Source organism: Pollicipes pollicipes, unplaced genomic scaffold (assembly GCF_011947565.3).
Source record: "Pollicipes pollicipes isolate AB1234 unplaced genomic scaffold, Ppol_2.1 Scaffold_3447;HRSCAF=4054_pilon_pilon_pilon, whole genome shotgun sequence".
Taxonomy (NCBI): domain Eukaryota; kingdom Metazoa; phylum Arthropoda; class Thecostraca; order Pollicipedomorpha; family Pollicipedidae; genus Pollicipes; species Pollicipes pollicipes.
Window position 1 is genome coordinate 37261701 of NW_023596297.1, and position 16743 is coordinate 37278443.

The 16743-nt window shown below is 52.4% G+C and overlaps 1 protein-coding gene across 1 annotated transcript in view; it reads right to left on the minus strand.

Moving 5' to 3' along the window:
• Nucleotides 1-11648, minus strand: part of scaf6 (SR-related CTD associated factor 6) — a 23127-nt gene extending 11479 nt beyond the window's left edge. The window contains exons 1-5 of the mRNA XM_037214164.1: nt 11382-11648; nt 10131-10301; nt 9430-9480; nt 8620-8978; nt 8154-8389 (exon numbers count right to left, since the gene is read on the minus strand). Of these exons, the coding sequence (XP_037070059.1) occupies nt 8154-8389; nt 8620-8978; nt 9430-9480; nt 10131-10301; nt 11382-11406 (842 nt within the window). The 5' untranslated portion in view covers nt 11407-11648. The remainder of the gene's footprint in view (nt 1-8153; nt 8390-8619; nt 8979-9429; nt 9481-10130; nt 10302-11381) is intronic.
• Between the last annotated feature and the right edge of the window lie 5095 nt (nt 11649-16743).

Sequence of the window (16743 nt, forward strand, 5' to 3'; positions counted from 1 at the left end):
CAACAATAAAATGATACAAGTTCAAAGAAATCTTAATTGAAAGGTAAACGCAATTCCCACAAAGGTTTCAAGGGACGAGGCAGATTAAAAAATGCGCCTACAAACTTACTACAAAGTTCGGCATCTGACCATTTTCAAGAAACTCTATTTGCCGACTGTTAGATCTTTACATTGCGATGTGTTTGCAAGCTTTGGCTTAAACATGGTGCACGTATGGGCTACATATCGGACTGGTGCTAGCGTCCTGTTCGCCTACGTAAAAGCCAACATAATGCGAATGCACTGCAGAATGTCATACATGTCAGGCCGAGAGGTCACCAATTTCTACGCACTTCGTTCAAATTTTGGCGGTGGACCGAAATTGTTCCCACGAGCATATCCAACATATTAACAGGCAAATGGCACGTGTCAAGGACCACGAGTACAACGACCAACGTGCTCAAATTATATCTTCATGGTAGCCTATATTGTAAGGTGTCTAGAAGAGAAGTGTCATTTTCAAGAGACGACTATCTTGGTTTACCGGCACACCGGTTGCTTGGTCAGATTTCATAGCAGTGACCTGTGCCTGTCGAAGGCTGACCTGTGACGGGGAGGGTGGCGACCTGTCACCTTTGATGAGAGTTACTGTGAGGGGCGGGGCCGGGAGACGATGGCACACTGTGGCCTGTGACGGGGTGACGTGCCTCCTGACAAGGCACTCACGTCCAGCGTCCACCCAGCATATCTTATTGGGCTGATGTGAAACACTCGTTCCGACCTGCCATTCATCCAGCGTATTTGACTTCTCGTTCATGATGACGGAGGACCTGGGATTGAAGACACTCGTAAAATTACTACAGTAAGCAGTGACGTAGTTCACTACACCCATGGTGTCTGCGCCCGGCCATGGACGCCCAGGTCTAACCTCGCTGTACCAAACAATGACATCTCGGCGTGGACGGCATACCGCTGCTTTTATTCGAACTGTCGGCTTTGAGGTCTTTCTGAAGCGTAAATCCCAGCTTGACCCATCCTTCTGCTACCTGGGACTAAATAAAAAGGTAGCTGACAGACTGAGATCACGCATCTTGCATTTTCCGGCTCAGGCAGTAAACAGTGGCCAACCGTTATCATGAACACGGACTTTGCCGTTGACGACTCATTGTCGCGTCGCGCCACCTCCATTGACGATGTTCCCAGAACGGCGTCATTGTGCGGGGGGCGCCGCACTGCGGGGTGGCGGCAGCACAGTGTGACACCTGACTGCAGGGTCGCAGCAACACGGTGTGATACCAGACTGCGGGGTCGCGTGTGACACCCGACTGGAGGGTCGCGGCAGCAGGGTGACACCGCGCTGTGGGGTCACGGCAGCACAGTGCGACACCGCGCTGTGGGGTCACGGCAGCACAGTGCGACACCGCGCTGTGGGGTCACGGCAGCACAGTGCGACACCGCGCTGTGGGGTCACGGCAGCACAGTGCGACACCGCGCTGTGGGGTCACGGCAGCACAGTGCGACACCGCGCTGTGGGGTCACGGCAGCACAGTGCGACACCGCGCTGTGGGGTCACGGCAGCACAGTGCGACACCGCGCTGTGGGGTCACGGCAGCACAGTGCGACACGACACCGCGCTGTGGGGTCACGGCAGCACAGTGCGACACCGCGCTGTGGGGTCACGGCAGCACAGTGCGACACCGCGCTGTGGGGTCACGGCAGCACAGTGCGACACCGCGCTGTGGGGTCACGGCAGCACAGTGCGACACCGCGCTGTGGGGTCACGGCAGCACAGTGCGACACCGCGCTGTGGGGTCACGGCAGCACAGTGCGACACCGCGCTGTGGGGTCACGGCAGCACAGTGCGACACCGCGCTGTGGGGTCACGGCAGCACAGTGCGACACCGCGCTGTGGGGTCACGGCAGCACAGTGCGACACCGCCTGGGCCCCCGGTCAGCTACATCACCCGCAACGAACCCAGACAGAATCACGGCGAGCGTCGCACCAGGCACCTGGGCATGCGGTGCTAATGGGGGGGGGGGGGGGGGGATACGACGCGATTCGGCAGGAGCAAACAACGCCACATCCTGTCATCAGCCACTCATAGCGACCAGCTTGACCTCCAGCGTGGCCCCGCCCACACCGCCCATACCGCAGTCAAGCGAGTCCGACTCGCTGAGCTACCTACGCGAGAGGACCGTCAATTCAGTGAGCCGGTGCCAATCCCAACGCCGTTGCCAAAACGTCCCCTACCAGCCTCGGTTCTCGGCCTAGTCTGCCCTGCCGAGTGGGTCGGGCACGTCCGTCGTGGTTTAACACACACATGGGCCATCGGCATGTCAGGCTTACCTTGCAGATTACCTTACGAGCCAACTACGCATATGAATGATCTACCAACAGCCAGTTTCATCAGCAGTGAAACATCCGCGCACTAACCCAGTACTGCATGTCCATACCAACCGTGAGAAGACAAGCACACGCAACGAGGGCTATCATCTCCAGGACCAAACATCCTGGAGACATTAAACCCCAACGGTGGCGCACACTCCACATCGAAAAATCCAATTGGGTTATATGAAATTCAAGATATGAGAGGGACAATGTACATAAAAAACAGTTTTCCGTCGCATTGTTCGTGCAGTTCGTTCCGTAATGAGGTGGTCATTGCAGTCGAAAAATCGCGCAGTGAAGAATGGTGGGTACGCGCCGGCGGAGTGCCGGGTGGCCCGAAGGCACTGGTCGTGCAGGGTCTCGAGAGTCAACAGAGGCCGCTCGAGAGCCAACAATGGCCGCTCGTCGGCCGGCGCTCACGTCGAGAAACCGGACGGCGCTTACCGCCCGGCAAACTTATCAAATTCCCACGGGCTCGTAACACGGGTCGGCACAACTTCAGTCTCTCCGCCACATTTGGGTCATTTAGCATTTCGAACCAGTTATTCTTAGCAATAGCTGTTTTCCACGTGCCGCGTTTTTGTAGGGGAAATGAAAAACATGACTATGCTGTTTTTAAAATGCAACTTGCGAGCACGCCATCCCAAAAACGTTCAGATGACTCAGAACTATGAATCTGATGTCAGTAATGAGCAGGACGAATCTGAGAAGCCACGACGTTCCCATGAAGTAAAACGGATTCGGCCGTCTGCTCCATGTCATCTAAAAAAAAACGGCCCCGGAGGATGTAGCATGTGGAAGTGGCTGCTGGTGGCTCCAACACTGATGATGGGTAACCGCAAACCGTGCTACGATATTCGCGTCAGAGGCGTTAATGACACTGATTTGAACGGTGGCAAATACATTGCATTTCCCTATCTATCTACATCTTCCAAACTTGCCCTGGCATAGGCATCATCATATTAATTTGCAAAACAGAAACAGTTGCGCATAAAGGCCAGTTAAATAATTGACGGCTTGTACTCCAGACTGAAATTGTTAGCACCATAGTGTGCTGTTGCTATTCTTACTGCCACCTCCGGTAAGGTTTCGCAGTTCCAGAGGTCGGGAGATCGAGCGGAGGATCTTTCGGTTACGTCAGTGGCCGACCCCCGAAACAGAGACTCGTACGGGAGCACTGTCTGTGAGGCAGTCAGCTGGCAGCATACCGCGGGTGGTCTGCCTAGCAGAGCGGGGACGCAGCGTAACGTACAATGACACCGAATAGAATGGAATCTCTGCGATACCGTCGGACAAAAAAGGCACACGTAAAATGATCCGCGAACTGGAGCGCTGCGACCTTGTGGTGGGATCAAGGTATGAGCCACACTTTTTAGCGGGTACTTCACCTCTTACTCTCTACACAAATCCCCCTCCCCCCCCCCCCAAACAGAGTATTCAGGGAAAATTAACCCCAAAAAGTTATTCAAGGCTTCTAATCATTATTCGTTGCCGGACAAAGTGTCTTAAACCGACATACGCGTTATGCAGCATCTTAACAAGCGCACATGTCGGAGCGAGTCCATTTGACCCCCTCTCAAAGGCTTTTACAAAATAAGTTCCGAATGGCACGACGCAGCGGCAGCAAACTTTGCATAGCTGTAGGCAATGCAGTAGCGGACCTTTGGCGCATAAAATTAGACTTGCCTAGCAACGCCGCCGACCTATGGTAGGTCAGCCAGGACTTGGCCTTCAGTGAAGGCAACTTCTACGGGATCGTTCCACCTTGTTCGGCATATGAGCGCAAGTCCAAGCCATACACCTCTGAAATGGTTTCGTGGGCAATAAAACCATCAAATTTACGATTACAACAAATTCCATTGACCTAGGATGAAGTATAAAGGTCACACCGAGGTTTTAACCAACCCGCCTTTTTTATCAAAGGCTTGATTAGACAGCTTCTGGTACTCATTTTGAATTTATTAACGACAGGGACCGTAACAGAAATTTCATGGACTTTTTAATGTCAGAGTAGGTCACTGACCAAAAATGACCCAGGTCTCCATTTTGCTTGAGAAGCATACCGCCTGGAGTAATCCTTGACGTTGATCCAAATGTCAAAATCAAGACTATCGCGCGTGTTGACATGCCCCCCCCCCCCTGGAAAGTGCGATAAGCCATTGTTTTGGTTATGACCTCAATGCCCAAGACGGTGGCCAGTATCAAGTTTGGTCTACCATCAAAAGAGAACTTAGTTCTTGTTCAAGATGTACAATGGGTTAAAACTCATGGCCGATGGGCCATCATGCTACGGGTTGGGCAAAAGCGGTGTGTGGAAATAGAACGCACGCGGAATTGGTAATTTGGTCTTCCTTTTCTCTTAGAACTGTTATAAAGTATACTGATGCAGTAAAAAATACGAAGTTTTGCTGATAACTATCGGAGGCTTGCTGATAAGATACACGTGATCAGATATCAGACGGAACAACCAATGTTTATCAGAGCACTGCTCCACACAAGGCAGCTTAACCGTACTTGACAAAAAGGATGATGACAAGGTGTTACCGAACTGTTACATGCGTTTCTTACAGCCTGACCTAATCCTGAACACTGCGTGCTTGTACCTTTCACGGATCCTGAGATCAACGACGGGTGCCGTTCGCCCAACCCATTTGCAGGGCAAATAATCTCATACGACCTCTAATGTGCGCGTGAGCAATACCGGACATTTGGTCAGATTATGTGACCACTCCGGCCCTGGCCTCCCCCGCGCACCTGTCACCCTGTACAGCGCCCCGCCAGGTCAGCGCCAGCCAATGAGCGCGCCGCCGGCCGCCGGCGCGGGGGAGGCACCAGCCTATAAAGCGGCGGTGGCGGCAGGCCGAGCCAGTGGCACCCCCCGCCGCCGCCGCCGCCGCCGCCGCCGCCACCGCCATCGCAGCCATGTCCTGCCTGCCGCTAGTGCTGTGCGTCGCGCTGGCCGCGGCGGCCGCCGCCGGCGACGGCCAGTCGTACCACTACCGGTACGGCGACGAGCCGCCGCCGTACCGCTCGCCCGGACACCACTGGTACCGGTACTCGTACGGCGGCACCGCGAAGCCGGAGCACGGCCGCGACTACCACCGCGGCGGGCACGGCTACGGACACAGCGGCGGCTACGCCCGCGACTACGGCTACGGCGGCAGCTACGGCAAGCGGTACGTCAAGGTGTACAACTACGGTAAGGGAGGCAAAGGATACGGCTACCACCACGGAGCCATTCACCACAGCGGCGGCTACGGTGACTACTCGCGCGGCTACGCGAGGGACTATGACTACGGGCAATCGCACGGCAAGTACAAGTACATCAGACAATATTACCATGACCGGTCCGACTCTCGGCGCCACCGCGACCACTTCGACCACAGCAAGGGCCACTCCTACAACAGGCACACATATCGGCCACCTGCCCGCAAGGAATACACCGTCGTCGTGCTCGGCACCAAAAAACGCCACGGCAACGCCTACCATGACGGCTACAGCGGAGGCGGCCATCACGGAGTCGGAAGCGTTGGCAGTGGTTACCACGGGAGCGGCAGTTACCATAACAGCGGAAGCGGCTACCACAGCGGCAGTGGCTACCACAGCGGTGGCGGCGGCTATCAAAGCATCGGCAGTGGCTACCACAGCGGCGGAGGTAGCTACCACAGCAGCGGAGGAGGCTACCACAGCGACGGAGGGGGCTACCACAGCAGCGGTGGTGGCTACCACAGCAGCGGAGGTGGCTACCACAGCATCGGCAGTGGCTACGGCAGCAGTAGCAGCGGCTACCGCAAGGTCGGTGGCTACCGTGGCGGCGACTACATCCTAGGCGGCTTGGGACACTCCACGGATACATCCCGGGCGTGGCGACCCCAGGCCGCCCGCGGCTATATCACGGGCGGCGGCGCCCACTACAACCGGCGCTACATCGACCACGACCATAGCGGCTTCCAGAGTCTGGGCCACGGGGACGGGGGCGGCGCGCGCTACTACACCGGAGACGAGGACCGCCACTACCGCACCGGCCACGGCCGGCGCCACTACTACAAATAGCCGAGCGGTCGTCGACGCCGCTGGCGGTCCGTCAGCTGGCCGGCTTACACGCCGCCTGGGGATCTGTGTCAGTGGTCCCACGGAGCATCGACACAACCCCGGCGCACGCCCGTGCATATCACGACTGGCGTGGAGACAGAACGAGAACCATACTGGAGACGAGGAGTGATCACCTGGAGTAAGCTCTGTAACACATCCTGCTTACAATACACATCAGAGGCACGCGTGTCTGCTACAGATAGTGCAACGCAGTATTGTGATCTCTGGACTGAGGCTGTGAGGCGACCACACGGATGTCTTCGCCGACAAAAAAAACTTCGATCAACGCCGTCGCCGAACAGCAGACTGCGGAGTTGACTCCACCACCAGCAGTGCGGACGCGAGCTCAATATTCTCCGTATTTCGCAGCGGCGCAAACACCCGTTTGTTCGTGGAGTTTCCAGACACCAAACATCTGTTACCCGTATTTTATAGAGATAACGATGACACCACGCAGAAATGTAGCGTTACTCAGTTGCATAATGACGCTTTTAATATCCACCTACCAGCTATCAAGGGCGGTGTTGAAACAACACAGTCACAGTGACCGGAGCAGATAATCTGCGAGGACCTGGCACCACGCGCGACGCCCAGATAAGTGCTTGGGCTCCACCGAACGTCAACGGCATGTTCTACATGCGACTACGGTAATCCACCAGGAAAACACGCACATCTTTCTCTGTCCACGTGCCCCGCGCGCAGTAATTACTGTTTAGCTGGTAGAACGCTTCTTAAATAGGGGTTTCCATCCGCCGTTTACGGGAGAAAAAGCTCTAAGCGGAAGCGTGTCCTACTCTTCTCTAAAGCATGTTATACCATATTATTTTCATCGCGTTTACTAACCAATCTGAGGACAGACGGGGACAACGTGTGCAAAGAGACTGGTAGCGATATAATGGGGGACATGCGCAAGCGCAAGACAGACAATGAACTTCAAACAACGTGTCAGAAACCACACTTGGTTCAAAGTCCAGGTTCAGTTCAGCACCGTCTTTCGTCCTGAATCTGGCAGCACCCTGTGTGTTCGTGTGCACACACATGGTGAGACCACCAAAGGGATGTAATATCAGTGATAATGATGGTGGCGATTTGGGCTTCGGGGCGCACCGACTACGCTGATCATATGGCCATGTAATAGCAGTATCGTTCCGTAAACTGCAGTCGTTACGTATGCAGGTGAGACACTTTAAATTTTCTGCGGCCTGGACCAGTCGAAAAAGAGAAAACAAGGCCTGCACGCGCGCGGGACTGCTGCGTTGGCCAGTGCTGTACACCGGAGCTCGTCGGGCCAGTGCTGTACGCCGGAGCTCGGCTCCCGCTGGGTGCTTCAGGTCAGTGCTGTAAACCGGAGCTCGGCTCCTGCTGGGTGCTTCGGGCCAGTGCTGTACACCGAAGCCCGGCTCCCGCTGGGTGCTTCGGACCAGTGCCATCCCGTGTCCGCGAGCGTGGCAGAGCCGCGCGTGAACGCACACCGGGCCGTGATAGCCAGGGAGATACGCGGCCCCCAGCCGGCGCACCGAGACTCACCCGAGTCAGAGGCGCCCGCTGCGCGTCACAGCAAGGCCAGACGAAGTGATAAACCCCACTAGCGCTGTGTGGCTGACAGGGTCGGGTTGTCGGGAGCGTGGCAACGTCAGCCCGGCCGGCCGGGACGCCGCCAGACAGGAGCGCCGGGTAACATCAGAACACTCACCGTCGGAGGAGGTAGCGCGCCAAGAACAGACTGTGTCGGTCCGACTGCGCCTTGGCAAAGATCCACTGCTTGCCATGCGAGATGCCGTCCTTGGTGCATGAGCTGATGATGGGCTCGAGCACCTGGTCAAACTCCTCGGCCGAGATGGCCGTCTCGCGCGCCAGCTCCATCACCTGCTCGTCCTGCGCGCGCCGGATGGCTTCGTCCGACTGCTGGCTCTGCTGCTGCAGCAGCACCTGCACGGAAGACCGGCCACATACCGGATCAAAGGTCAGGCGTGCTGCTTCGGCACGTCACAGCCCTGTGCAGCCAGGGGCACGGCCAACGCGTGAGCGCGTGTCCGAGAGGCGGTCTGAGCCACCAGCGAGAGCTGCAGCACGTGTAAAGAAACCACCGCAGACAGCGCGGCCGGTTCAGTGCCAGCGTCGGCCGGAGGGCTGCAGGGAGGGCAGGCCAGTGGACACACCTGCTGCTGAGCGCTGAGGTTCTGCTCGCTTTGTGTAATCTGGTCGGTCAGGTGTTGCAACTGTTGCGTGATGCTCTCCACACCGGCGGCCGGCAGAGCGTGTGGCGCGGCCGGCGGTGGCGCAGGGGCGGGCGCCGGCGTCGGCGGCGCCGCCTGCTGTGGCGGCAGCTGGCTGAACTCGGCTGGCGGAGGGCCATACCCCTGGCCACCGTATTGGTCGTACTGGCCCGGCGGCGGGCCCGACTGGTACGGCGCCGCCGAGAACGGCTGGAACGGCGGCGGCCCATATCCTTGTGAGCTGGGCGGGCCGCCGAGGCCGGGCGGACCCCAGCGGCCGTCGCCGCCCGGCATGGAGCCACCTGTCGGCAAGTGCATCAGGCATCAGTGCGGCGCAGAGGGCAGCACGGTCGTGCAGGTCCCACGGCCCACAATAGCTGTGGTCAGGCAAATCTACAACACTACAGGCACCAGTGACATATACTACTGCAAAATGAATGAAGATGCATGACCAATAAATGCAACAGAAGACACCAAAAATCAACAAAGAACAATTGAATTGAATCTATAAATCCACAGCCACAAAAGAAAACAAATAAACAAGCTAAGGTTACCAAAATTACAGTCAGGAAAAGAGAGCACAGACATTGAAGAGCCTATCATCACCTGTACTGTAATGATACATTGCTCCAAAGCTTTAAACCACCTCACCATGTCATCAAATCTGTCCCCATAAAGTACAGCATCTGGGATTGGCTAACCACTCAAGCCAAAAGTGGAAAAAGTGCATCCTGAAACATGCACATCCCTTACCCCCATTGGAAGCTTGGGAGCCACCACCTCGCAGCTCTCGCTGTTTTCGAACTGTCAACACAAAGAGCAATGTTCCAGCATAAGGTATCCTAGAGCACCCTGGAAAAGACCTACTGAGAAACAAAACATACCATCCGATTAGTGTTACCAACAATACATAAAAAGCAAGAGAAAGCTTACCTATAAGTTATGTTGCAAGATGCTAGCTACTTAAAACACAGGCTTCTCAAGGTGTAAAACAATCATAAGGCAAAAATAACAATAATAATGTGGAAATAGCAAATACTTCAGGCAATGTAAAACATAGCAAAGATTCAAGCAAAATTCTAAAAAATATCAGTGCTTTGCTCAGGTTTGCAGGTGGTGGTAGGATAAACTTGACTGAGCTGACAATGACGGGCAGTACACTGTTCTGTCCAGGTTTTACACACATTGACAAGGTTACACCAGCAATGGCTATTCAGATACCGCTAACATATCCATCCAAAATCAAGTAGTGCACATAAGGACTAAGCTGTGGTAAAATGTGATGCATCACATCAGACAGCTTGGTGAAATAACAAAAAAGGCCATCAAGATAATGCAATTGACTGCAACCACAGTCCTATCTATGGACAAGCTGAGTTTACATCAATATTAATATGTGATGGAATGTGATGCATAGCATTAAAGAAATATCATCATCTCCATCCAAAACTTACTTGCTTGCTCAGTAGTGACCTTGTATTGGTAATAGTTAAAAAATTCACCCCCAAACAGAAAACTAAACTTTGGGTTGTCTTTCTGCTTAGCTTTGGTCATAGCTTCAAAGTCAGGACCATTTCTGGCCACAAACTGGGCCAGTTTATCAATGATGTTTCTTCTTTCTGGATCTGAAAAACAGGACAACATTACTAGCAACTCAACCTTTTGCAAAATAGGATCCCTGAGAACTGGACACTGTAGCTGCATTAGGTGAGACTGGGTATCCAATAATTCCTCAGTGCTGCTTGTTACTAAAGCAAAGGAACTTCTCATTTAAAAGTCAAAGTTTCAAGACAGATGACTTATCAGAAAGCTTTAGCTATGATACACTGATAATACAGTTATTCTTACAGCAAGGTATTCATGTAGCAGCTCTCTCTTGATTCATTTTGTTCTCTATGTATTTCTATTTCTTTACTTTTCACTTGCTTTTTTAGCCCTTTCTGTTTGCCATAATTCTACAGAATTCTGGATAATGGGGATATACCACCTTCACATGGGAGTTTGAACTGAGTAGCATTCTGAACATTATTCAATACAATTCAGTCAGTACCAGGTTGGCAACCAATTTTATGTGTTGAGTGTGAGTTTCAAACACAAATTATGTCTTGCATTACATAACACACAATTAGGGGCAAGGGTAACATTTAAACAGAAACAATATTAGGAACTGAATAGGTCATCAATAGATCTGTAACAGAGCAAATGATAGCAAGTAAAATGGAGAAGTTTAAAATCAAGATGACTATGTAAGAGCACCACAAGCAAGGGCAAAGGGCAAAAATACATGCATATAACCTCTGTGAGTTGAAGTACTATCAGTGAGCCAGCCCATCCACTACATTGTCATGTATGGCATGGCCAGTCTGGCAGTGACTGCCTGACATCACTGACATCACACAAACATTCCATGATATCAGTGACATCCAGTTTCCAGGGTGGAAATTGGATATTATGATAGGAGTGTGGGTGAGGCCATTAAGCACATTGTGGGCATAATTTATGTGAAATGCACACATCTTGTGGGAAACTCTGGACATCATCTTGTCATCGAGTGTGGGAAACAATTTTCTTTCTTTAATGCAAATTAGCTTTCATTTGTAGCTGATATCTAAATGACACACCAACAGGCATTGGCACCAATATGGCCCAACATTTGATGAACTACAATTTTTTTGAAAATGGCTAGGTACTGCTTTCCTCCTTACCTGCTGGTGGCTGGGGGAGATCCATCTTGGTCAAAGAATCGACAGAAGCACGATGACTTAATCCAACTCTGATTGCTTTAAAGACCGGAAGAAGTAGCTAGGCTCCAATTGAAGCAGTAATTGCCTGCTCTGGAGCATTTGAACCCAAGCGGTTATAAAGTATCAGAATGGGGCCACTCAACCCCCTATCGCCCAACTGTACGCACATACGCGCGGGGATACCCCCTCCCACACGTCCAATGACACACGCGCGGGAGCGAGCACTAAAATTTGTTTCCAAGTCGCTAGAGGCTTTTCCTGACGACTTATCTGGAGATAAAGCTGAGAGTTCTGGTCAACTGGGATTCACAGCAACGCTGCCAAACCAGAGTGCATGATGCTACTAAATGGAAGGATACGATGCGCGCAGAAATGGCGCTTTGTAGATTGTTTTTCAACCCCTAAGAAGGCACAAATACCGGGTGGGGGGTGGGGGGAGTTTTTGAAACCAAAACAAATGATGTAATCGATTTTTTCGGATCGAAATGATGCTTAACATAGCTGCATTTTGCAGTGTGCGGAGGGCTGGAAGGGCGGGCGAGGAGGAAGCTGTATCTTTTCCTTACGTTCGATCTTTGCGTGGCAAAAATCCACACTTCACGAAGTTGATGGGACCAGCCTCAGTCCTCAAGCACTCTTACCTATGTTTCCCGTTATGCACCAGTGGAGCAAGCAGAGGAGTACGAAGAACACGCAGGCCCCCTTGGTTTCCAGGGGCCCTTCAGGCCCCTCATGGACCTACGAAAAATATCCGATGAGGATCCGAGTGCCCTGAAAGGCCGGTCGGATGTTGTATTCAGGGGCTCGGACCGTAGGACCGAGCGCTCTAATGCTGGTCAGGGGGCCCTGTGCGCTGATTGGGGGTCCTCTGGGTCGATAAGGGCCTATATGTCGGTCAGGCACCACCAATAACGCGCAGTCGGCTCCGTGTCGGCACGGGCCTACGAGCCTATTCCCCCAAACAGGGACAAAGCAGGAGCCAGCGATTTGCATTGGTCGGGGCCCCATCACCTATCAGGAACCCACAACGCCTAACAGGGGGCCCGGTGTTGGCAAGGGGCCCGAATCGGCCAGAGGCAGGGGCCTACCGGGGCCAACGATCAAGGGCCCGATTGAAGGAAGTGCATCTGGCCTGCGGGGACGGACCCCCCGAATGACAGTCGACGTTTTTTGTGACGATCGGGGACCACTTGAGTCGATATAAGCCCATATGCCGGTCAGGCACCACCAGTGCCGCACAGTCGGCTCCGTGTCGGCATGGTCCTGAGGGCCCACTTCCCAATCAGCGACAAATCCGGGAGCAGGCTGAGCCCACGATTTGCATTAGTTGAGGTCACTGAAACCATAAGGGTGTCGATCAAGGGCCTACAGCACCTTATAGGGGTCCGGTGTCGGTAAATGGCTCCAGTCGACACGAGCCGTACTTTCGGGAGTCCGGAGGGGGCCCCGAGGACCCTTGGGACCAACGATCACGGGCATGATTGGAATCGGGCCCAGCCCCCCCCCCCCCCCACTCCCCCCGTAAAGCCGTGACCTGAAATATCAGTCCGAGAGCTTCTATAAGGGCCCTCTTATTAGAGTTCTCTATCCCCATTGTATGCGGCCTAAACACGGAGCCAACTAGTCGGTTTTATGTCCCTCTGGGCCTTATGAACCCAATTTCCAAGCATGAACGAGGCCGGGGTCCACGACTTGCGATGTTCGGAGTCCCTAACACAATGAGGGGCTTCTGTGTCTGTGAGGGGCCACGGCACCGAACTGTGGCGGCAAGAGGCCCCGAGTCGGCCAGGAGCGTTGTTTAAGGGAGCCTGAAGAGGACACGAAGGGTCTTTAGAGACTAAAGATGGAGAGCTCGATGGGAATGCTGAAGAGCCCAAAGGGCTGGCTGTAAATCACATGGTCTCTCGTGGCCCTTCAGCCCTTCACCGGGAACAACATATGTCCCCCAGTGTTCTACTCAAGGGGACCTTACCCGGAAAAGACAGAGGGACTGAAGGGGGACTCGAGTGTTGAATAGAGTGGACCGAATTGAGTTTGAAAACGGGCAAGGCCATCCCATGTTTGCCTGAGAAAGTTCATTCCTTTACAGTATCAACCAGTGAAACAAATTTCATCAAAAGGTTTGAACCTGTGCGCCCGAAATATCGCAGGCAAGAAGAGCGAGGGAATGTGTTGCAGGTTCCTGAACGGCGTTAGTAACTACAAAAAAAAACACCCGACAGCGGGCGCTACGCGTGCAAGAGCAGCTACCATGAAAACAATATTCCTAAGGCCTTTCAGACCTAGCTGGTACCGGTCCAAGATTAGACTGGGTCTATTCTTTTTTAACTTTGAGGTTGTCCTATGGGGAGATTAACCGTTACAGCAGCGCGGAAAATAGAGATTCTACATTTGCTCTACCAGTTCCACCGTCACATTTCAACCACTTGGCGGCCCTGTAAAGACTAATCCGCGCTTGTGATCAATCTTAAAATCGCGCAGGTAAAATATACGCCCGAGCTACTTTCTAAATGTATGGTCTGGTGTCCTCGAGCGTTCAGAGGTACCCTTTTCAGATGCGTCATGTTTGTACACCCATGCTAACGGCTTAACATAAACCGCGAACCGACGCGGAGACTGCAACGCCCGCCGGTAGAGACTGCAACGCTTGGCGTCGAAATTTTCGTTTCTAAAAATTTACGTGCGCGCATGTTCAAAACTATGTTGCGTAATCTATATCCCTAATCGATTCTGTCTGAATGTTGTACATTTTCGGACAAACATGGTTTGACCATGTCAACACTGTTGTTGGCCCATCTCGATGTACAATATGCATTCGCAGGACCCTAATATTTCCGTACAGCCCGGACAAAAATGCTGACGAAGCTTCTGTGTCCCACCGGTTTAGAAACAGTCCACTGTAGCATAATAAAATGGAGAGCGCCGGCGATTTATTTCATGTTATCACTTAACGTATGGTTTCTTCACCTTATTAATTTTAAGATTCAGGCAGAATTTATCCGGCACTAACTTCTGGCTTCTATTCCACCTATAGAAGGAAACAATATAAATATCGAAGAAAAACACGCCCTCCCTATCAGATGGGCCACACCCGGCGATTTTTTGGAGGGAGACCTTTCACTATCAGGGGCCTTTTTTCAAGTTTGTGCCCCCTTGCAAACACTGGCTGCGCGCCTGGTAGGCAGGCACCTTACTGTTTGTTCAGGAGCTCCGCGCTCCGCGGCCACCTACCGCCATTGAATGCAAGGCGGTACAGCGTGGCCACGTAGGTCGTGGCAACTGACACATCATTATCGTATTCATCGTGGTAGATAGATATCGGTATCTTGAGCTGGAACGATGCAGAAGGAGCAGAATGCTTGCACGACCCGACAATCGTCCCACCCACCACTACATGGCATTTGCCATAAAAACCAAGACAACCGCTTCGAACCCAGATCTATTCGCCGAAGCCTCGGCAAAAATATATTTCCGAAACCGCAAGATACCACCAAATACCCATAGAACTCTCTAAACAGAAAGTCTCTAACGACTTGGAAATAAATATATGCGCACCAACCATGCACCCCCAATGCCATATACCAGGGGAAGACATGACCGGTGATACTCGCTTCATCTTCGCATAAGGCAAGCGTGACGTCATTGGTGTCAAGACATCAAAGCGAGGCGGGTTATTATCTGTCAGGCGCAACGCTGAGGGGCATCGGAGCTCCAAGGTATTTGTAAAGATAATAAAAAAATCGTTAGCGTAAGGTGCATATCCTGGGAGCTAATGACAAAACACGCGTGCGCAAGGTTGCAGTTTCCGGGAACAGCTAAAAGCATTCCCAATGGGACGCGGCATCTGTGCAAATCACCGCCGCGGCAGACCCACAGCCATGGAGTGATACGCAATCGGGTGTCGGATGAATGAAATCTGCACTAAAATCCCACGCGTATACGATGATGACAGCTGATAGCCCCATATCAGCGCTATAGAATGCACACAGTTGCGATCTTCGGGGTTGATTGTCAGCAGTTTGCCCAGGTCGCCGTAGCATGGCCATGAGTCTAAGTGCAGGCCTGCCGCAGTTAGCTGCGCGCTGTCAGCTGGTGATTTGAACGCAAAAGGTCATGTCGACCAATGCGAGACAGTCGGTCACGGACATCATGTGCCCACTGTTCACCTTTCACACGCAAGAACAACTATATCACATTGAACGTCGCATCTGAGCAAATCAACACTCCGAGAAGCCTGCAAGTGATACCTGTCGGGGGTCATCCGAATAACATTGGATCCAAAACCTGAGCAGTGTGTTGTTTTTGCAGTGAATGCCCTATAAAAGTGTTAATGCACACAGTCGCAATCTTGGAGTCCAATTATAAGTATATTTTCCGGGCCACAGTATCATGGTCATCACTTAACGGGCAAGCCGACTGCAGTTAGCCAACTAGTCGTATATGGGTCCTTATAACAGAAAATAACATGTCTGTTGATGCAACATTTGCATTGCCGGCCGAAAGTGCTTCCACGACTAAATAATATCTCTTCAGCATCTCTTAAAGACACAGCAAAGACACACTCGTGTGGTTTGGTTTCGATTTTATTCGGTTGATCTGCCAACAGCGTATCACTCTTTGCAGGTTAGAGCAGCGATTTGCAATGTATCATTTCCAATACTTTTAGCTATGGGCGGAAACTGCAACCTTTCGTTATCTGCATCGGTACGGCGTCAATTTTGATTTTTTCGTAAATGCCAGGTGCAACCTTCTGCTCACTATACCATTGCCGGAGCACTGTCGTGCGAGAATGTAAATTTACGCTTGGTCGGCATGATCATATTTGTTGAGATCACCTAATGACGATGAATAGCTGACTGCGGCCGGAGTGTCCGTGGAATTATAACCATAGTTCGGCAGCCCGGAAAAGACACAAGTAATCAAAATCGATGACTGCAGCTGTAACATTCGATAGCACTTGTAGATGGCTATCAGCTGCAATCATAACACTTTTGTTCAAATCACACCTCGATAGGCTAGGGCTTTCGGCGGACGGCCTGCGCGTGGAGCGATGGCACACTACGGCTGATGCAAAAAATACTCATATATGAGCCCCGAAGATCGCGACTGTGAGCATTGGATAGCGCAGGTGTCGGATTATTATCTGCAGGCACAGCACACTTCTCAGATTTTGAATTTGACGCCATTCGATAACCCCTAATAGGGAATCACTTAATGCTCGTGGGTTCCCGGAGTGTTAATGTGCACAGATACGGCGACCAATTCCAAATAATTTTCTTTGCTCGTGAAGGGTGAAACATTGCGCACGCGATGTCAATGTGAG